General features: G+C 45.7%; 1 protein-coding gene across 2 annotated transcripts in view; it reads left to right on the top strand.

Moving 5' to 3' along the window:
* SNX29 (sorting nexin 29) overlaps positions 1–23,018 on the top strand; it is a 560,470-nt gene that overhangs the window by 389,131 nt on the left and 148,321 nt on the right. For both annotated transcript variants that reach the window (XM_037068993.1, XM_037068994.1), the window contains 2 exons: positions 8,155–8,210; positions 12,239–12,320. In XM_037068993.1, coding sequence (XP_036924888.1) covers positions 8,155–8,210; positions 12,239–12,320 — 138 coding nt within the window. The remainder of the gene's footprint in view (positions 1–8,154; positions 8,211–12,238; positions 12,321–23,018) is intronic.

Below are 23,018 nucleotides of genomic sequence, written 5' to 3'. Positions count from 1 at the left end.
TAATTCAGTTGTTTTTCTACATGGTTGATCAAAACATATTTTTCTGCCATATATTTGAAAAAATGTAAAATAGTTATATGAAAGATTTTCACAGCAAACACCTATATACCCATCACCTAGGTGCTAGCATTAATATTTGACTATATTTGTTTTACCCTCCCTCTCTCATCCGTTTATATACCGTCAATTCATCTCCCCCCCCAATTCATTTTAAAGGAAGTTGCAAGTATTAGTTTGTATTTCTTCCAAAATTCTAAATTGTGTTTTGTGGAGTTTAATATTTTTGTTTACATTTTTTTGCACTAACATTTATACATAATGAAATGCACACACTTTAATTGTATGCTCACTGAGTTTTGACGAGGACATAAAGCTGTGAAGCCCACATCCCTCTCAAGGTGTAGAACATCACCACCATCCCAAAATGTTCCCTCCTGGGCTGTCCCCACACGGCCCTCCTAGAGCCAGTCACTGGCATGGTTTGTTTTGTTTTGTTTCGCATCATAGACATAATTCTTTTTTCTTTTAACTTAAAATTTTAAGGTTCTTACTTATTTTTCAAAAGGGTAACAACTCGTGTACGTGGTAAAAATTTACAAGATATAAAGTTTTACAGTAAAAAATAAATCTTCCTCTTGCCTCTGACCCTTTGCTTCTCACTGCCCTTCCCTCAAAGTCATCCACACTTGGCAGTTTCTTGTGTTTCTCTAGAAATGATTAATGCAGATCCAAGCACATAGGCACATCTGTCTCCCAACTTCTTCAGGAAAATAGAAGCTCATCTGACATAGTGTTTGGTGTCTTGCTTTTGTCATTTGACAGTATATCTTAGGACTCATTTCCTGTTAGCAGAGGAGATCTATGCTATTCTTTTAGTAGTCGTACAGGCTGGCTCTAAGGGTAGCGATGTCTTATGCAACCATTTTGTTATTTGTTTCCAGGCTTTTGTTGCCATAAATGGTGTTACACTAAATGTCCTTGTATAGCTGTCTTTGTACATATGTTGTTTGTGTATCTTAATTACTTGAAAAGAAATTAGATTTCTATCTTAGTAAGTGAGACAATTTGCTCACACTCCTTCTCTCTCATCCCTGTCCCTCCTCCAACCATTCATTGACCTGTCTCTCCATTTGTACACTTTTGTATCTGTCCATCCAAACATTCTTCGAGCAATCAGTGTGACCTTCATACTGCCTTGGGCTCTGAGAATATTGTCCTCAAGACTCTCAGTCTTTTGAGAAAACCAGGCACATCAAAAACTAATTCACGGAAGTGTGTTAGTCTGCATTTGTGCAAGCTTCCAGGGCTACCCAGAAGATAGAATCAAAAGCTCTTTAAAACTTGTATTTGCCAGTTCTTTACTCCCAGCAGAAAGTCTTAGCTCTCAGATGATTTTTAAACCACATGGAGCTCCGATACCTCTCTAATTGCATACTATTTGTAAAACAGAAGAACAAATTAACAAACAGATACACACAGAACCCTGTAAGTGGTCCAAGCCTAGGCCTACTGGAGGCAAGGGAAGCCCAGGCCTACTTAGTGCTCCAAGCCTAGGCCTGCCTGTCCTCTGGCTGGGCCAGCCATGCTGGAAGACAGAGCTGTGGCCCTTCACATTTTGTTCCTTATTAAAAAGTGAGATGAGAAAGCAAGGGTGTTGGCGAGATGGGAGACAGTTATCATTTTTGGCAGTGCAAAGTGAGAGCTAATTGCTTAAGGGAAGGCTGTTTGAAAAGAGAGGTGAGTGAGAAAGGGACTCTGAGAAACATAAATTACGGTGTCATTTCATGACTGGGACAAAGTTTTGCTGCCCTGTAATGTCTGCCCATTGCCTTTTCTTTTGAGCAGTGAATCTGAAAGCCCTGTGATTAGAAGAGAGAGAATACAATTCACTTCCTGTGGTTCTTCCAATCTCCAAGCTCACTTTTCCTTATCATGCAAGAAGATAGCGAGTTTGCTACAAAGTAGTTTAAAAATGGACTGATATTTCAGTGTGAGAACAACAGTTTACATTTTGTCATTCATTCATTTAATCAGCCACAGATTCCAGTTCAGTGCCCACAGTGTGCCAGGTGCTAGGCAAGGCCGCCGTGTGTCACTGTGCGAATAGATGTGGAAGCTGCTGTCCTTGAGTCCCCAGGTAGGGACCAGTGCACAGAGAAACCAGCGTAGAGTCATTGCCAGATGAACATGTGAACGATGGAGGGGTGTAGGGAGAATCTGTGTAGTTTTGATGGTCGGGGGAGGCAGCTCATAGAAATTCATAATTTAGCTGGGATTCAAGGATGAGAAAAATGTCAGCCACATAAAGAGGTTGGGATAAGAGAAGAGGGAGCCGCAACTCATGATAATACTCACTTCATGGTATTTGAGGATTAAATCCCTAATACGTTGTCACAATGTGGGTGTTCAGCACATGTTGGTCCCTCATCCCGCTGTTTGTTGATTCTTTCTAATAAGACAATCGGAGACTGGTTGTCATGGCATAGACGAGGAAGACACTAAGGTTTTCTGAAGCCAAGTGACTTCTCTAATTGACAGTGGAAGCTTGGGATTAGAACTCAAAAGGTCCAAGTTTCCTTTTGTCCCTGAGACCTGTGGATTCAGCTCAGAGACTGGACGGTGACTTGTGTGTTCAGAGATGGAAAGGAAGCTGTGGCTTCCATAGGGAAAACCCTCCACCTTGGACTGGGCCAGGTCTATGCCTTAGCCTCCAGACCTGGTGCCTACCCAAATCATCCTGTGGTGACAGAAAACAGGCTTAGGGTTTCAGACCCAGTTGTGCACCTGTGTGCATCTTTTCCTGAGTGGTTGAGTCCTTCCAGACTTCCTTCACCACATTAGAGTTCTCCACATCATCTTCTGGGTTTCCTAGTGTGCAGATGCAGACTTCAAAGAGTGGGGACTTTGTAGTGGGAGGCAGTGTACCTCAGTGTGAAAAGTGCAGACTCTGCAGCCAGACCACCTGCATTTAGATCCCACCTCTGTCATTTACTAGGTGGATGACCTTGAACGAGTTACTTTTGGGACTATCTATTGCTATATGTCAAACCACCCCAAAACTTAATGGCTTAAAAAAAGTCCATTTTCTCATCTCTCATGATTCTGTGGGCTGACTGGGCTCTGATGGGAGGTTATGCCACATCATGACATGTCAGCTGGGGCGTCAGTCACCTGGGGCCCAACTGAGCTGGACACCCAAGGTGGTGCGCTCATTCACGGGCAGGCGGTGCTGGCTGTCCTCTGGGGTATCAGATGGGATTGTGCGCTTTCTCTGCCTAGAGTCACTGAGGCTGAGGCTGCTGAGGGACCATGGGCTGGAAGATCTGGGTGGGGCTCACAGCATCTTTGCTTCCTGTTCGTTCATGCTCATCGCTCTTTTCCTCACCTGTGAAATGGGGGTGATGCCACTTCCCCAGGGCTGTGTGGAGGAGGATGTGAGAAAGTTGTCCTCTATGAAAGCACTGTGTAAAGCAGGAAGCCTTTGGTGATGGTGACGTTGATGTGTCTGCACACTTCTCGGGACCGGAAGTGCAGGCATCTCCAAGGAAGGGGAGAGAGCCCTATCCTCCTTTGCCACGCCTGCCTGGGCCCTGATCTGCCCATGGGAGGTGGGCTAGTTTTGCCCCAGACCTTCTCCTGTTGGCAGAATCAGCAAGTGGACTGATTCTTTCTTTCTGTCTTTCCCTCCTTCCTTCCCATGCCTCCCTACCTCTTCTTCTTTTCTTCTTCCTTTCATTCTTTCCTCCCATTCTCCCTTTTATTTAGAACACTTGTCATTCTTTGTGGCAGAACCTCGAGTATTTGAACCCTCTTCCCAGGTTTGAGGAATTCCTGATCAGAGTGTCAGGATGGCCCAGTGTCTGAGCTCCACACTGGCATTGTGAGGTGGCTGCTCTTGTCAGGACAGATTGTGGGAACTTCTTCGTGCTGCAGCCCAGACGCTGATTCTTGGTGGGTCTTGTCTATCCCTCCAGTCCTTGTGTGTGCAGCACCCGGGCTGCTTGCTTCATGAGGATCCAGGCTTCTTGGTGGCTCTATTTCCCCAGTAAGGGGCTCTGCCTTTTCCCGTACCCACGTTCTGCCACATGACTTCCCAGGCCACAGGCCCGATGGAGAGCTGCCTGCTCCGTGGGTCAAGAAGAAGTGAATGAAGACAACTGTGCTGCCAATCATTTCCTGATGCCCCATGTGGAGGGTGAATCCAAGAGAGGACTGCATCTCAGAGCTGCGTCCTCCAGATTTCCTGGGGCTTCGGGAACTCACGAGGGATGTTTGTGGCCAATATCAGCAGAAAGTTGATTTTTCTGATAAAATGCTCTCTGCTTCACACTTCTTTTACTGCCAGAGTATGAAGTAAGACCTGGATGATTACTGTAAACCCCAGGTGGTATCTAGCACCAATCTGTGCAGATAGCAAGAAAAGACAAATTTTTCAGATATTTAATGAATGTGGCCACCGATTATCATCATGCAGTTGCTGTTGAGCCTGGCCTGACTTTCCAGATACATTCCACGAGGTCAGAAAGTTCACAGGTTCTTTTTCCAGCCAGCCTCTCCAGAGCTCCTGTAGACACACAAAGTCTGTAGACACACAAAGACACACCAAGTCTCCTGGCTTGCCAATGCCATTAATACCACGTAGTTAGGAGAAAAGCTTCGAAGTTGGAAGGATTTAACAACTCTCAGATACTTATATCCACTGTCTAAAGGTTCCCTAAGAATCAGCATCTTGAGGAAAGACCCATCTGTCAGGAAAATGCCTTCTTCTTAGAAATAATCATTTTTGAAGAGGCTCTTTGTTCTCATCATTGTAAGGTGATGTCTGTCCTTAAAAATCCCACTTTGTCTTCTGCTTTTGTCCTTTTGGTCACCTTCCCCTTCTGCTTCCTGGGGTTGACACAGTCAGAAACTTCCTTCTTGCGAGGGAGATTTCCTGGATATGAGCTCGGTTCACTTCCAGTCTGAAATGAGGCCGCGCTTCCAGGTGACGATGGGCATATGGTGCAGCTGGTGTCTTCACGGTCCCTCCTCTATGTGTTTACTGCATCTGATCCTCTTACCCTGCCAGGACGGATGCAGGTGTGGAAGGGGAAGCTCAGAGGAGACTGGAGACTGGAGACTGAAAGCCACCCTATGGCCCACCAGAGAGGGCTCTAGAGTCTTGGCCTTTTCCACCAGGTTCCCACTTCATCAAGGAGCTGGTGTCTGGAAGGTGGTGTGCCTTCAGGGCCTTCCTTTGCCCTTTTCCTTCGCTGATACATAAGAGCATTTGAAGACAAAGTCTCTCCCATCTGGCTTTCTGCATTCTAGCCAAGTGCATTGGTGGGGGAAGGAGTTAGAAAAATGTATTATTTACTTTATGTAGCGATATGACGCATACTTAATACATGGCGTGCATCTGTTTGTGGTTACACAGTTAATGCATTCTCGTTGTTCAAATGCATAATCCAATTCCTCTGACTGCTCTCTCAGAGAGCTCCCCCTGTCACCTTTCGGATCTGTTTCATTCTCTGTTGATTCACATGCATTGTGAGTTATGTTTGGAATCACACAGAGTGGTTGCAGTCCATAGCAGCTTTTTATTAAACAGGGACCAGGAGCTTTTTTTCTATGCCATTAAAAATTGATCAAAAGCACTCTTGGTGGGAGTATACATTTTTATTTAAATTTTGGGGTGGTAGTGCATTATTTTAAAAAAGCAAATAATATAAAAGGATGTTCAATATATAGCCTCACTCCCAACACCATGCACCAACTGCCTGGGCCCTCACCCCCAGTGCCCACAGGCTGCCCCTTTCATTGGTGTCTTAAACTTACCTGCTAAAGCTTCTTAATGCAAGACAAACAAATACAACTTAGATGTTCTTAGGTCTCCCTGTTTGCAGCCAGAATAGTGTATTAGAGCCACCCACTGCACAGGCTTTTGCTTTCACTTGGTGATCTGCCTTGGAGCTCTTTTTAAAACAGCACACGGAATGCTATCTTATTCTTCAATAGCATGTTTCATGTTTTTAAAAGCATTTCAAAAGTTATTCTTTTTTTATCTTACAGAAAGATAGCAAATTAAAAATAAGCCTTTTTTCTCCTAATCCCATCCTTAACCTGTTATCGATGATAGCCACTGTTACTATTTTCTTATATACCTTTGCAGAATTATTTCTGTGCTTGTACCCTCATGAGAGTGTGTGCACCCCAGTTTTAACTTGGCCATCTTATTCAGACATGCTGTTTTCTTGAATCACCCCTCTGTAGTTGGACCTCTGGGCTGTTTGCATTTTTTTTTTACTTTTCTAAGCATTAGAAAGAGAATGACCTTTGGTATAAATGTTGGTGTCTTTGATTGTTTCTTCTAGATAAGTTCTTGGGAGTGAGATTCTGGGTCGAAGGATCTTGGTACACACAGCCTCACAGCTTTCCTAGTGGATTATACCATCTCTCCTCACAGTCGCCCACACAAAATGACAGTCACCTTAACAGTAAGGCCATGCTGGACCCCCACCCCAGCTCAGAAGTTCCTAATCATTTGAAAATGAAGTTTTTTTAAGTGGCTGTGCATGTTTCCTCCTTGTGGGTTTGATGGAATTTCTCAAAAGCAGTGTCTTAGCAAAGTCTGCTGCCTGGAGCCCAATTTAATCGCTTAGCTCCACATATCCATAGAGAGTTCAGGTTGGGTCATTCTGCCTCTGGGCTGCCACGGATGAGGCGGGAGAGACCCCTTGGGTTGGCAGGACAGATTCACGTCTAATGCCAAGGATAGCATGACATACTGCTCTTACTTCTCGATAATTGTTATTTCATTATTAGAGTGCACAAATCAGTTATCGAATCCTTTCTACCTGCCAGGCACTGTCTTGCATTCTCTACAGGTATTGACTCACTTTGCTCTCAGCATAACCTGTGACTATTACTGCTGTTACACCCATTTTACAGATGAGGTCAGTGGGGCACAGAGAAATCAAGTGATTTTCTCAGTCGGGAAGAAGTAGGGCTGGCATTTGATCCTGAGCCACGTGCCCCCAGGGTGCAGGCTCCATGATCACTGGACTCTCCTGCCTCTTAAGGGAACCTACTGTTTAAGGGGTACCTTCTTGTGTCTTCTGAACCACTGTAAGGGCAGGACTTTTGGCTAAAAGTCTCACCTTCTCCCTTTACCTTTCAGCTGGCTTTTCCTCTGTCTGGGAGGGTTTGTAGCAGAAAAGCCTTTGAAATTGGATGGACCTGGACTCACATCCACTTCCTACACATGTGACAGCAGGCAGCTTTTACAGCCCCCCTGAGCCTCACTCTCATCTGTAAGGGTGAGGGGGGTGATCCCCACCTTTGGTTTTGCCATCCGGACTGATGAAAACTGATCATCCGAAATCGCTGACAGGTGCCAAGTGTGAACAGCAGTTCCCTTTCCCTCACTGCCCTGCACCCTTCTCTGTCCCACTTGGTTCCTCTTAGTTTTGATCCACATTCTTAAGCTCCAAACAGTTCAGATTTGATCAGCCCACAAAAGGAAATGCATTCTCTGGGTGCAATCATGTCATCCCCATTTATTGAGCATCAACTTGTGCTGGCCATTTTGCTGTCTGCTTTATGTAATAGGTGCCATCGCTTCAAGCAGTTTAGTTTCTTTCACTCGCTCATGTTCTCGTGTGGCCCTTCTGGGTCAGAAGAGGAACCACGTCCTCATGCCTTGAAGCACTTACACCTTCGGAGGGGGATAGAATGGAGCCACTGTGGGGAAGGTATTGCCTGTTTGTATTTATGCATTGGGTGCGTCTGTGTGCGTGATGTTCATCTTGGTGACAATGGATATTTTTTTCTGCTGTACATTTGATGTCTTGCATCTCAGATTTTAACTAGGCCTTTACAGCTCCAAAATTACATGGTTTTACACGCCTGTGATTATCTCAATAGGATTAACAGTGCCTTTTCCGTAAAAATAATTGAGACCTCTCATGATGGCATAGTTTTATTCCTGCAACACCGTCTCTAACCTTCCTTCCACAGAGTCTCTCACTGTTTGCTAGCAACTGTTTTTTCACCTCTATCTGAACAGGAAGTGTTCAGGGTTCACGGAGAGGCAGGCAGGATTCTTTTATGATTATGCAAACCACGGTAACTATGATGTGTTTTCTTTCTCCCTTTTCCCTCTCCTGATGGCAGGTGCCTGGAGATTTGAGTCAAACATCCGAAGACCAGAGTTTGTCGGATTTTGAAATGTAAGTCCACAGAGTCTGCTTATGAGGGGCCCTTTGGAATAGGACTCTGCAGTTTGGCTTGAGTCCCAGAAGGCCCACCCAGAGAACAGAAATCACTGTTTAAATCTGCACAGGCTGGTTTGGTTATTGTAAAGGAGGGAAACTGTTCTCCTGCTGGGCAAGTCTGGCCTTCAGAGGTGTTTTATGTTTCCCCTTCAGTATTGAAAAACATGGGGTTTTTTTTTTTTTTTTTTTTTTTTTGGCTGACATTTAAGAGTTGGAAGATATCACAAGAAATTTAAATTTCTCTATTTTCTTTGAAAGAAGACTCAGAGCCCTACAAGGCCACAGTCAGAGCCGAGCAGCAGCTGCCTCCTTCTTACAGGGCAAGTGCTCCTCAGCTACCCGCAGTCCCCACCTCTCCCTATTGTCTGACTCTAGCCCAGCACTCATTTCATTGTCTGTGTATCTCCTGTAACAAACTGAGTTTATAACCCCCAGGTTATTGGAAGCAACAGTAGTTTAGTACATTGGTCCAATTTTTGATTGGATTTAATTCTTCCCTCTGCCTCTGCTAATGACCCCTTAGGGATTTAGTTGGTCTTCAGACTGACTATTTTTGATCAGGTTGTCTTGGTTTTCAAATAGATAATTTCATGTGGCTGGTAAAAAAAGGTGGAGGGGGTCCTGGATTAAGGCCAGGCAGAATTCCCGCCTCTCTTATTCACTTGCACAGAGTGGAAGAAGGTCCAGCCTCCTGAAAAAAGGTGTCATCTGGGAAAAGCCCACTTCTGGAGAAAGAGGGCAGGGCATGGGACAGAGCCTTGAGTCCGAGCTAGGCTGGCCTGTATTGAAATCTTAGCTACAGTCCTCACATTACTGTGACCTTGGGCAAACCAGTTAACCTCTCTAGGTCTGAGTTTCCACACTTTCATAAGATGAAAGTCATAGTACCAGCCCTGAAGGGTCACGGTGGCGACTAGAGTGAGCTTATGAGAACCATGGAGGACATTAGGAGGCCTCTCAGTGCTGGGGTGGATGCAGTGGAGGTAAAGGCAGCAGTTAGGTTGGTAGGATGAGGAGGTCAATGTGGTTAAAGGTGAAAGAGGGGAATCAGAGGTGAGTTAGCTTCCCGTGGGTCCATGAGTGGGGTGAGTACAGCATGAAGAGGACTATGGAATGGTAGCCTGGTAGAGGGCCAGGTGGGGACAAACTGAGAAGACAGATGAAAGCTATACAGGAGAATCCTAGAGACATGTCAGCTGTGATGAGAAGGGACTCATTATTAAAGTAAGAATTTATCAGGTACCTACTGCAGGCCAGTGTCGTGTCAGGTCCTTGATGGAGGGGATGAATAAGCCGTAGCCCTCAAGCAGCCTCTGCCTGTCCAGTCATATCATCTCTCACCCAGAGATTTGCAGCCTCCCCCCACTGGTTTGCTTATCTCCATTAATGCCAGAGGGATATGCTGTTTCTCTGCCTCGGGACGGAGCCCCAGATCTTCCTCGTAGCTTGCCGTGAAGGCCCTTGCCGACCTCCGGTTTCTCCCCCCCGCCCTCTCCTGCCCCTCCCTGCACACCAGCCACCCTGGCTGACTCGACATCTCTAACTCACTTGGTCTTTGCTCTCAGGATCATTATTTTATTTTCATAGCTCACACTGCCATAGCATTTTCTCTATACTAGGCATGTCAGTCCCTGCAACAACTCTGTGACACCAATATTGTCTGCAGATGGCAGGTTTGGGCCAGGATTCAGACCCACGCAGTCTTGGTCTAGACTCTGGGCCCTTCACAAATGTTAACCCCCTTGCTGGAAGCACCTTTCCTGACTCAGCCTCTCCTGACCCGGCTTGGCTCCCTCTCAGCGTCCCCAAAGCCCTGCCCGAGCCCTGCTTTCTGAGAGAAGTAGGACCCCGTGGTGTTCTCTCTCCTCAGAGCTGGTGTTCCTTGGTAGCACCCACCACACTGATAATTAAATAACTTCTGTGTGACAACTATAAACATTTATGCACCGAGCAATAGAGACTCAAAATATATCATGTAAAAAATGGGCAGAAATGAAGAGAAAATAGTTTTGTGCTAATAGTTGAAGACTTCGACACCTCATTGTCAATGATGGAATGGATCACTAGAGAGACTAGTAAGAAGACTAGAATAATACTGTGAATAAATAGAATAAATAGAAGGCTCAAATAATACTGTGGAGCAGTTAGATCTAACAAACATGTGTAGAACAGCCCACCAAACAGCAGCCTTTTCTCAAGTGAACGTGGACTATTCTCCAGGATAAATCATAGGTTAGGCCACAAAACAAATCTTGTTAAGGCGGAATTCATACAAAATGTCTTCTACAACCACAGTGGAATATTTTTAATGGGGATTTGTCTCTCCCTCATTAAAATGCACACTCCATGAGGGCTGGGACTGTATCCGCTTTCTTCACGGGTTTATCTCTAGTACCTAGAATAGTATCTGGCACATGACACATGGTAGGTTCTCAAGAAATTCTTGTTTAATGCATGAGCGAACAAACAAAAGAATGAGTAAATATCTAGGAGGCAGATGGCTGTGAAAACATTGGTTCTAATACAGTGTGGCAAATGCTTTGAAAGGGAGAAATGTTTAACCCAGTTGGGGTGACCTTGCAGTAGCCTGGGAGGTTGTCCAGCCCTTAGCAATCCAGAAAGGTTAATGGAAACCAGAGTGTTAGTTACACTCCTGCACCACCCCCATACCTTGACAGGGGAGCACTTCAGGCACTTGTATAATTCCAGGGACCTTTACAGAAGACTGTCATTAGATAAACAAACCAATTTGGTGGCTCAGAATCGCAGTTTGTATTTGCAGCCCAGGGAAGTGATCAATAGGGCTTATTTTGCCCAACGAAGGAGGTCAGCACCTCAGCTCAGAGCTCAGGAGAAATGCTGCTTCAGGAGAGGACTATTTCTTTGTGGAAATAAAATGCTTTTTATTCTAAAGATTGTGAGACATATTGAGTCATGGAATCTTCCATGATCAACATCTCAAGTTTCAAGTACAGGAGGCTGGTGAATTTTTATGAGCTGCTCTTTAGAGAGAACGAGAACTTGGGGAAAAGTGTTAAGTGTTAAGCCCTGGAACAGCTCTAAGCAGAGGCAAGAGCTAGAACCTTCCAGCCCTTCCAGAATTGCACAGCACTGTTTTGATAGCTGTTACGATTAATCTTTGAGGTTTTAGCTCTTTCACTTAAGCTATCAGGTCCTCCTGAGCCGGATCCAGCCTGGTAGAAGTGTGGCAGTGGTGGTGGGTGTGTGCACCCAGTGACTCATAAGTTCAGTTTAAAGTCTTCACAGAAGGCAAACCTGTCACAGAACCAAAATAACCCTTGAAAGTTCCTTAAATAGCCTGTGAGGGTTAACTGAGATAATATGTGTAAAAGCACGGAGCCATAAGTTGTTAGGTACTTGGTAAAGGAGTTTGTATTTGAATTTAAATCTTATTTCATTTGAGCCATACACGAAGCTTTTGTTTGTGGACAGGTTGAAAGAGGGCTCCTTGCGCCTGGCTTCCTGGCACCCTGCCTTGTCCTCTTTGGTGCCCCCACCCAGCAGCTGTCACTCTCACATCCATGGCCGTTGGTCTCCTGAGGTCTCTCATGGAGTCTCACCTCACAACAGGACGCCCCTCTGGCTGCTCCAGAGACCCCATGGGCATTTCCACACATGACCCTTCCAGTCTCACCAGGGCTTTTTGGTTATTATCCCCTTCTTCAGATGAGCAAACCAAGGTTCATAGAAATTGTAAGCCATGGTTGCTCAGAACTGGAGAGCAGCGCTTTCTCATTCCAAAATACAAACTCGATAGAGAAATTTAAAAATACACACACATGCATATATCTAAGTCCTTTAAAAATAATTTGTGGGACCAAGTAATGAGACTTACACTGGCCCTTTACTGTTACATGCTAGAGATGTCATAAATTGTTTGTGCATAATGCCTCTTAGAGGAAGAGATAGCCCCCCCTTTTTTGTAAATTTAAATGACCAATTTTGATTTTCCCTCTGGTCAGATCGAACCGGGCGCTGATCAATGTCTGGATCCCATCTGTGTTTCTCCGGGGCAAAGCAGCGAATGCCTTCCATGTGTACCAGGTAAGCACCTGGTTTTCTGGTGGGCCTCACTGCCTGGGGCAAGTGGACCCTTGTGTGCTATGCTGTGGGGCTTTTTTCCTCCTGGTAGTGGAGTGCCGGTGCGTATTCCAGCTGCCCTGCCCCTGAGGAACTGGTCCTTCACCAGACTGCAGGGAGCAGGGTGGAGCTTCTCATGCTAGTTAGTCCTCTTAGTCAGACCATGACCCCTCAGCTCAGACCGCTTGAGCAGAAATGGGATTTGTTGGCTTCTGTTTGCAATGGAAAAGTCCAGGCACAAATCTGGCCTCAGGAATGACTACTGGTCCTGTGTTCAGGGATCTGCTGCCATCTCCTGTTTCTTCTGCCAAGGCATCCTTGTTGGGCTGGCTTCCATGGGTTGATGGGATGGCTCCCAGCAACACCAGACTCTGAGCCTATTATGGTGGTTTCAACCAAGTCCCCAGCATTTCTTACGGGTCTGTCTTAGATCTCCAACCCATCCCTACACCTTCAGATTGGGTGATAGACTTCTGTGACTGGCCAGGTTTTGGGATCACAGACCACTGTGGGCACTGGGTTGGAGTAGACCTTGTGTGACCATGTGTCTGAGAAAGGAGATGGGGCTCCCCAAATGTAAACCACGTTATTCTCTCCAAAGAAGGAACATCAAGTAGTTGGCAAGTGAAAACTGCAAACATCTCCTCTACCCCCTTAGGGGAGAGATGGCCACCCACTGGGTGGGGATGAGTGTCTGGGACCTTCGTCAGGTATGAAGGCGGTTTTGCCTCAACAACTGGGACCCCAGCTTTCCATCTTTTCTCTGATTTTCTGATGCCTCTTCCAGCCCCACCTAATGATCTTCGGTTTGTCTTTCTTTTTGTCCTTTTTTGCCTTGGATCCTGATTTCCTGTTGGTGTTTCCAACTGTTGGTGTTCACTTGTCCTGGGACTGTTTGGTTTTCAACTCTGACTCATAGCTGCTTCCAGTTCTACTGTCTTTTTGTATCACAACAATTTTCATTAAGTTTTGTTTTTATTTCCCATGAGCTCGGTAAAAAACCATGAGTTTTGTTAATCTTCACCTGAGGATATACTTATTGTTGAGAGAGAGAGAGAAAGAAACATTGGTGTGAGAGACAAACATTGATTGGTTGCCTGCTATATGTGCCCTGACTGGGGATCGAACCCACAACCTAGATATGTGCCCTTATTGATATTTAAACCTGAACCTGCAACATTTTGGTGCAGAGGAGGATGCTCCAGCCACCTGCCCAGGGCAAAAAAAAAAAAATCTTTTAATTTTGTTACCATTTCTCTTAGTGGGGAATTGACTCATTGAAGAAGTCTCCTCAGCTAATAAGATATTTTCCCCAGAGACTGGGATGGTGAAAAAAATGACTTTGGACTTGGAAATAAAAGCCCTGGTTTCAATTTTGTGGCGTTAAGTAAATCTTAGCTATCTCATATGTAAAATGCAAATAATAGTAATACTTACCTTGGAAAACTTATCAGCATTAGAATTATATAGTGCCCAATAGCCACTTGACATTCATCTCTTGTCTTCCAAAATGATCACCATGTTTGGACTCTGGCAGCAGGTCTGGTGGTGGACATGTGTTATCGAGGAATGAGTATAAGTATGACACACACATCTTACCTAAAACCTTATGGACAGATGATTTTGGCAAAAAAGCTTGCTCCAGAAGGTCATTTTATCTTATTATTTTATGTTGCTATCAGTTCTTTAAAAAGAGAATTAGATATGACAGATATCTGAATATTTTGTCTTTCTTTCTCTTTTTATCCCACATTCTAAACAACAAGCAGACTTTCTCTTATTTTAATGCCCTTCAAGTTCTTCTTTGCAGTCATCACAAAGCTGAGGATGAGAAAAGTAAAGCAGATAGCTTTTCTTTTTTCTTTTTTTAATAGTTCAGTGAAAAGGTGGTATCATTTAAGAGATTTCCTTCACCTACATTTGGACTCTTCTGCTCAGCCTTCACCCCTGGAAGTGACTTGGCAGGCTGGAGCTTCTGAAAGTCAGTTACGGAATGAGATGGGCAGAGACAATATGCCACTGCCTGGGACATGGTTTCCATAGCGGTCACAGTGGCATTCCAGCCACGCCGTCCCCCTCCACTCCTCTCAGGGCGTTCCAGTGCTCAGAGGACATGGCCCTGTTTCATCCAGCCATAGGCCTGGCAGCGCTGCCGTCTCCCAGAGAGCTGCAGCCTGTGGCTTGGGCTCTCTCTGAAATCTTAATGTTGAGATGGATGAAGCAGTGCCTCTTGAATGCAATTGTTTTTCTCCTTTTAGCTCATGGTGCTTCTGCTTGGTGCCTCAAGAGCAAAATCTGAGCATGAGTTTTGAAGCATCTTAGAAAAGCTTTGTTGCAATGTTTTTTCTTGTTTCTTTTTCTTTTATAAATCATAAATGATATTGGATAAAAGGTGACTCATTCAAAATACTGGTAGCATTAGACATTATTTTTCTTCATTAAAAATGCACCCTGTATAATTCCATAAAAATCATTTATAGAGGAACTCATAGAAAAGAACAATAAAATAGAAGTTAGAAATAGTGGAGTCAGAGAAAATATAAGCTAAGAGTATTTCCATTAAGAAAACAGTGGAAATTATATATAGCTCTCATGAAATTCCACACAGTTGCTCTCACTGACATTTGAATTTCCCGTGAATGTCCTGACAGCCAATGGACATGTGACTATTTTGAATAACTCCATTGCTAATGAGAAGAAAATGATCATTTCCTCAAAGGGAGGTTTAAAAGAAGTCTCCACCCCTGGCTTCACGTTAAACAGTAATGCCGGGTGTTGTAGGTGGTCCCCACTGTATCCCCAGGACCAGTCCCCGTCTGGTTTTCTAAGGTCTCCCTCAACAGAAACAAGGGCATAACCTGGAGATGAGCATAAGTTCACTTGAAGAGCCAAGATAGCAGGATCAGCACATGTAGTTTCCTCAGTAAACCTTTGCTGCCCAATATGACAACCAGTAGCCACCTGTGGCAGTTTAAATTGCAACTAATTAAAATTGAGTGATATTTCAAATTCAGTTCCTCAGGCACACTAGCCACATTTCAAGAGCTTGAGCGCCGTGTGCAGCTGGGGCTGCTGCACCGGCAGCACGGACCTAGAGCACTTCCATCCCCGCAGAGAGTTCATTGGATGGCGACGCTCCGGAAAGGTCTCCCGGAGTGGAGGGAGACCAGAAGGCTTTACATGTGCTTGCCTGGTTTCAGGAAGACAGAGCTTGGACGTTCAGTACAAATTCTGCAGGGAGAAGGCCATGCGCTTTTCAGCTCTGTCATTGCTTGTGATTACCCAGAGGAACACGTCTCTGAGTCGTCACTGTGCCTTACACCCTCTGCTCTTCCTTTTCAGCAAAGACGGGGAAGGCTCAGGATTGGTGCCTTTGGCAGGCAGCAGACTTGAGTTTAATCAATTACTTGTTTTCATTGTATTTATTTTAACATTTGCTTTCCAGTTATAACAGAGAATTCTATTTTACATTTGCTGTGATGGTATATAATTCCCTTTCAAAATAAATATTAGTAGAAAGAGTTTCAGCTTAAAGAAAACTACTGAATGAACAATAGTGAAAACAGCAAGTTTAGGACAGTGCCATGTGAATGAATACTTGGGAAACACTGATGTAAAGGAATGGATAGATTGGGATAAAACCGTAACAATAGTAATATTACTAAGAAGCAGCGGCCTCACTGGTCTGTGTGTGTTACAGAAAATAGTGCATTCAATCCCCACAACAATCCCATGAGGTGAGAGCCCTTAGTATTCCCATTTTATGGATGAGAAAACACAGGCACAGAGAAGCATCTCATTCCATAACTTTTTTTTTTCCAAATACCATTTCTTGACAAGGTACCAGTTAGCACAGTCCATGAATGAGGGTGGGGCCCAGCTCTTTAAAAATCCAAGGAAGAGCCCTGGCTGGTGTAGCTCAGTAGACTGAGTGCCAGCCCAGAAGCCAAAGGGTCGCCGGTTTGATTTGCAGTCAGGGCATGTGCCTGGGTTGCTGCCTGGATCCCCTGTTGGGGGCACGCAAGAGGCAACCACACATTGATATTTTGCTCCTTCCCTTCTCCTCTGTCTAAAAATAAATAAATGAAATCTTTTTTAAAAATCCAAGAGAGAGGTGGGACAATTTCTTTATGCTGAAGGGATGGGCGCAACCTGACCACCATCCTGCCTGCACGGCCGTCCCCTACATCCCTAAGACGGTGGGCCAAGAGCATGCCTGAGCCAAGCCAGGCATTTCGGTGGGACTGCTCTGGTCCACTGCAGACGCAGCGCCATCAAAGCCCCATCATTCCAGAGCCAGGCTGACGTGGCTTTGCTTTGGAAAATTGTTAAAAGTAGCTACTGGCTCATGGTGACTACTCTGGCCATGGAACCCCTGGAGCCCTCCAGGGGCGCTCCTGTAGAATCTCTCATTTGAGCTGTGTCCGGAGACTGCCGGAGAGTCTGTCTGGGCACTTGGAGAAGGTGCTCTTAAGTGCCAGAGGAACCGGGATTTTGTACTGGGACGAGGTCGGGGTTGTATTTGTCACAAAGGATTCTGACAAGAAGTGCTGTCGCTGCCCAGGACAGAATGCACCTTATTAACCGAGGGTCGTGCCTCTGCAGACCTGTTTTTCATGCTCTACTCCTGGGTTCTGAGACGGGGGCTGAGGCATGTTCTGGCTCTAACAGGAAGAAATGGCAGCGTTTGACCAGGTTTCAGAACAAGTAAAACTGGCGTCCAGAACATCCTCATTGAAGTTTTTGTTCATGAATGTTTCTTACAATTCTGGAACACACTAATGCATGGCTGCTGGCAGACACTAGCTAGAAATAAAATGATTAAACAGCAACAAGTAAAATGTAAGAAACAAAGCTCAGTCCACTCACTGGTCTGTCTCACACTCGCTCTCTTTCTCTCTGTCTCTCTCCCCCTCCCCCTCCCTCTCTCCCCCTCTCCCCCTCCCTGTCCATCTCCTTCCCTCTATGTTAACACAGTTGTGCTTCTAGGTTTGATTTTCCCTCATTTCCATCTGATATAGTTATATCTGTTGTTAATCATTTAGTTTCTAGTTTCTATGTTTGTAAATGTTTGATGTTATTCCCCAAATGCCCTGGTTTCCAAATAAATTTGAGGTCCACTGTCTTAGTATCCTACTGTGGTGGTTATAAAGGCAGGCTAGACCTTAAAACAACCCACCTATTTTCCTTCTGCAAATATTACAGCCACTAAATTGGGCTGAACGCTTAAGTCTTTCCCTTTGAGAAGAGCCATTCATTCTAAGTATAGCAGGAATCAGACCTCTAGGTGGGATTAATTTCAGCCTTTGAATTTAGCCACCAGAAACACTGGCTGCTACTGTATAATATTCCATTTGCACAGCACAACTAATTAGGTCTCCTTTGTAAAGAGGTTGCTTTGTTTCAGCAAAGCTTTTTCCTTCTAGAGTGAGTCCCCTTTGCTAGAGACCACAGGCTCAGCCTAGAGGAAAGGCAGTGCTCCAGAGCAGGTCAGTGAGTGTGTGAGGTCCCCAGTAGGTTGCCTACACCACCAGTAGGGAGTCCTGTAGCCTAGGCAGTCATTTTTAAGGTTCATTCTAACAGAACACATTTGTATATGCGATGCAGGGAAAATCTATTATTTTTCCTGTTAATAATAGATTACAGGATCTAGGTAGTCTGCATGGGGCTGCAGGTAGTTTGGAGAATGGTGATGTTTTTGCACTTTGCGGTTTTGGGTTTCTCAGTTCTTCCTTTTCATCTTCTTTTCTAAGAAGGTTTACCCCTTGGGTCCTCAAGTTTTCTTTTACCTACAGTGCTGCCTTTATGCTTTCTGAGTATGTAGCTATGTGGAGAGGAAGGCATTATTAAGTAGAGAAGGATGAAATAGTTCTGCCAAGTGCAGAAACGGGGGCCACTGCTGCAATAAACATGCCCTCGGCAGAGCCTCTGCCCTAGAAGGTACCATGCCAGATTTGGGGAAACAAGGACAGTTCAGAAGCTGAAGTGATTCTCTTGTTCACCTTTGATCCTGCCATACCTCTCGTGTGCAAGGCAGGCAGGAAGGGCAGTTATGGGTTGTGTGATTTCTGAGTTTCATTCTAGCCAGCGTGACCTTATGTGCTGCATGATAAGCAAAACCGGGGAGCCTTTGCCTTTGTTCTTGCTCGCTCCTTCCTCCAAAACTTCCCATCCCACAGAGTCAAGCACCTCAGCACTTCTGAGGGTGACATGCCCATGTTCACCTCCAGCCATTCTGGGGATGCTTAAGGCTTCTGGGAAAGCCTGATATAGGCAAAAAACTAGCACCCTCCCACCCCCCGCCAGAAAAAGCCTTTTTTCCTCCCCCTGGATGTATGTGTCACTATTAGTTTTTGTGACTGTTTTTAGATTTTCCAAACAGAAGGAACTGACTCCCCAGAGGCCTGAAGGAATTGGTGCCCAGGCCCCAGTACATTACAGTTTTGCTGGCTGTGTTCAGTCTTGTTTAGCATTTACTACTTGTCGAGTAGTGAATTGGACCACTGGCATTATTCACCAGTGTCTCCCAAGTGCCTACACATGATTCCACAGCATCGTCACCCTCTCTGCCACCTCCCCCAGGGAGTCCTCCCCATCGGTATCAGAACTTAACATGGTCTTTTTGTCTGGAGCCATGAGCTCCACAGGTGTGCTGGTCTAGCTGACCAAACACCTGCGTATCCTCAGTTTCAGTTGCTGGATTTACAGCTGGGGCTAGCCTCAGGGGGTGGGACAGGGCACCACCTCGAAGTCTGGTGTACTGCCCCATCTTTTTACAGTGTACTGCAACTGGTATTTGGTTGTTGTTGATGACCATCAAGGAGGTCTTCTGCTTCTAGATCTGCTTTGTAAGATCTCTATCTTCACTAAGGCTTTCTCTGACTATAAATAGGCAAGACTCCCATGTTGGACTTTTAGGACATCTCTGTTTCTCGTTTGGCATAGAAATGGGCTTTAGTGTATTTACTGAGCATTAAATGCAAGCATTCCTTAGAGATATTGCAGGGTCAGTTTCAGACCACTGCAATAAAGTGTGCCACGTGAAATTTTTTGTTTACCAGAGCACATAAAAGTTATGTTTACACAATACTGTAGTCTATTAAGTGCAATAGCATTACACCTAAAATTTTACATACCTTAATTAAAACACTTTATTGCTAATAAAAGGATAATCATAATTGAGCTTTCAGTGAGTTGTAATCTTTTTGCTCTTGGAGGGTCTTGCTTTCAGTGTGAAAAAATGCATTATTTGTGAAGTGCAATAAAGCAAGTGATGCCTGTACTGCATTAGGAATGCTTTTGGCTGCAAATAATAGAATATCACACTCAATGTGATTTAAGCAATAAGAGTAAATACACATGACAAAAAGTTGGGGAGTGGAGTATTCCACAGCTCTTGGTATTGGGGCTTTGGGCAAGCCTGGCTCTTGAGATTCTCCTGGTTTCTCTTTCTCGGCCTGTGGAATGGTTTCCAGAGCTTCTAGCACTTTCTAATTATAAGAGAATGTTCATGTTGGAAGGAAGGGGAATGTTTACTTGCATGTGTACTTTTATCAAAAAGGAAAATCTTTGTCCAGAGCCTTCCTGTGGCCTTCTCTTAGGTCCCACTGACCCAAGGGGAGGTAACGTAGCCTTGCTGTAGCTGGAAGGGAAGCTGGGAGAATGGAGCCTGCCCATCTCAATGTCGGAATAGGATGTGGGCTCTGCTAACAGGTGGATGGGTGGAGCACTCCCATTGGGTAGGCATCCGGTGGCCTGTGGCACAGGCACTTTAATATGCATTGTCATTTAACCCTTTCAGCCACCTTATGAGGAAGGCATTGTCATCATCCCTGTCTTGTCGATGAGGAAGGCAAGAGTCCATGGGCCATGCCGGGACCTGCCTTGTTTCTCTCTTTCTGTCCTCCATGTAGCGCACTGCCCACCCCATGGGCATAGCCACCACTCTGTGTCTCAGTGAAATGAACTCCTTTCCAACACCTTTTTCCTCCAAGGAATTCTCTGCCCACAATTTCATTGACCCATCACTCATTGTTAAAACTCCCACAAGCAGTTGGTATGGTGACAAGGTAACATTCTCATAGAGTAGAGTGAACTGGAAGGCCAGAGTGTGAAATTAATGGGTCCCTGGGAATTTGAGAAATTCATTAAGGCCGAGACTTTCAACCTAAATTTATAAAGTTGTGGAGTATGAGAGTTCGAAGGAAATAGAGTTGAGCTCTATGAGTATGTACGTGTGTGTGTGTGTGTGTGCGCGCGCGCACTGGAAGCTGTAGTCAGTGCTGTAACTTTATATTTGGAAAGCTGAATAAGAGAAAGACGTGGGCTTTGGGAAGCAGTCTGTAGGTAGAGGTAGACATACCACCTTGGTGGGCAGGATATCCAGGGTTAACTCCCTTTGCGTATTGCGTATTTATGTGGGGAAACCAAAAAGAGTGATTTGTAAAGGTCATATGCCTGTGACACAGAGTAGAACAGATATGTCACCTTCGAGCCTTTTGTCTTTCTGCTGTGTTTGAGGGTAACCTTACCCTCTCTCCCTGGCCCCAAATAACCCAAGTTTATTATTTACTCAGAGAGCTGCTCAGGGCACTTATTAGGAGAGTGACTTGTGTTTGATGAGCTACTGAATCTGCTCATCAAGATCAGCAGCTTTTGTTTCTTCTCTGTTCTGTGGTCACAGGTACCATGAGTGTCTGGACTGAGTTGGGAAGGGAGGGGTTGGGTTGGGCAAGGTACACCTGTGCGTGAACCGGCCAAGGTCTAATGGGGCAGATGGATGTTAACCAGGACAAGTGTTGATTGTTTCAGACAGGGATACACAAAGACAGTGGTTCGCCAAGCCTTGCTGACGTAGTGGTGGTATCTCCTAATTGCAGATAAACTACCTTAGCGGTAATCACTACCATCCTGGGAAACAAAAGCACTGGCAGGGCACAGGGCAGAGGGTGGTGACAAGGAGGGCCTTGGGAGTGGAGAGCAGAGCGGCTACCTAATCGGTAGAGACCAGAGTGCAGTGATCTCCACCGGGAGGCCTGAAGTGCTCCAGGCGAAGTGGAAGGCAGCAGGGAGAGTGTTGCAGGAGAGAGAAGCTGGACGTGAAAACGCAGCCTAGAGAGGCTCTGTGGAAGGAGGCAGGAGGCATTCCCAGGGAAGGCAGGAAGGAGGAAGTGAGGAGAAGCCGGCCAGTGGGTGTCAGGCAGAGTCAGTGTTTTTGGGTGTCCTTGGTCTCAGGCAGGCGAGCTGCACAGGGAGTCTAGAGCCCTGGCTGCAGGCCTGCCCACCCCTGTGTATCTTGGCCAAACCAAGGGAATTTGAGAAATTCATTACGTCCACAAACCTTTGTCTCCTCTAGTCCAGTAAGATGGTCTCTGAGTTCCCCTGAGCTCAAGGTCATCACTTCCTTGCTCCAGCTGGAGCCGAGACTCCCAGGCCCCCAAGGAAGGCTGCCCAGATCCCCTGCTCCAGGCCTGCTGTCCCAGCCGTCTCAGCCCCTCTTTTGATGGAGAAATTGGGAGAGGAGGGGACAGTAGCACCTCTGAGACAGAAAGAGGTGGTCAGTTCTACTCCACAGTGCAGCACAAACAGCCCTGTCCCTTCCTTCTCTCCCTCTGAATGATGGCTGGGCAGCAGGGGTGAACGGGCACAAATGCTGGACCGGCCACGTACCCAGTGCCCTGGCCCTGGCCCTTCTTACATAGGCCTGTGGCTTTCAGAGCGGCCTTGCTGGCAGAGTTACCACCTTCACTTACTGTTTATAGATGGTGGTGTCAGTTTTTCTTAGCCCATCTCAATTTTTTTTTCAAAATAAGGCAGGGTGTAAATAATTGCATTAAGAAGTAAGAGAGACATTTTTAAGTCATTCTTTTTTCACTGTGGTGCACTCAGTGTGGCTTCCGTGGGCTCTCATCAGTGTGGTCACTATCCCACCTTCACCTGCACCGTTAGGGAAGTAGAAACCTACGAGAGAATAACTTGGCTAAGGCAGTCACCTGGTTTTCGTCCAGTAAGTCTCTTTTCCAGGTTCCCAGCCATAGGCAGCTGGCCCTTCTCTGTCCTGAGATTTCTGGTAAAAGGTGAAGTCCTGACAAATACATTAATAGCCTGGCTGTTATTTTTCAAAAGCCTAAAGTTTTTGTTTTTTAAAGAGAGACTGCATTTTTGTTGGCCTGAGGAAACAGGTGGGAGGTAGGGGCTGGGGGAGGAGCTGACTGCCAGGTGGTGGGGTGCCAGGAGAGGCAAGGCCTCCAGGGTGTCTGTGGCCCCAGCCTGGGCAAAACTCCAGCCTGTCTTGTGTGGTGAGGGGGCAGAAAACCAGTCAGGACCCCGCAAACTGGCAGCAAGCATGCCAGTGTCTGCAGGTCAAAGGCCCTGCTGGGTGGTCTAGGTATATGGGTGGTCTAGGACAATACCTGCACATTGTCCTGTATGCCAGGGATGGGGGTGGGATCCCAGGAATGGCTGAGTGGCCTTCCCCACCAACTCTGCGGGACTGTTTGAGTCTTGATTGAAATGCAATCAACAGTCACTTCTGGAAACCTTGACTTTCATACCTACCTCAAGCATCATATGTTTGAATGAAGTCTTGTAATTACACAGGAAGGACAGGTTGTCACTTCTCCCTAACTACCTTGCCTGCACAAAATACAAAAACTAAAAAAA

The sequence above is a fragment of the Sturnira hondurensis genome, unplaced genomic scaffold, assembly GCF_014824575.4.
Source record: "Sturnira hondurensis isolate 20B ecotype Veracruz unplaced genomic scaffold, ASM1482457v3 Scaffold0018337, whole genome shotgun sequence".
NCBI lineage: Eukaryota > Metazoa > Chordata > Mammalia > Chiroptera > Phyllostomidae > Sturnira > Sturnira hondurensis.
This window is presented reverse-complemented; position numbering and strand designations above follow the sequence as displayed.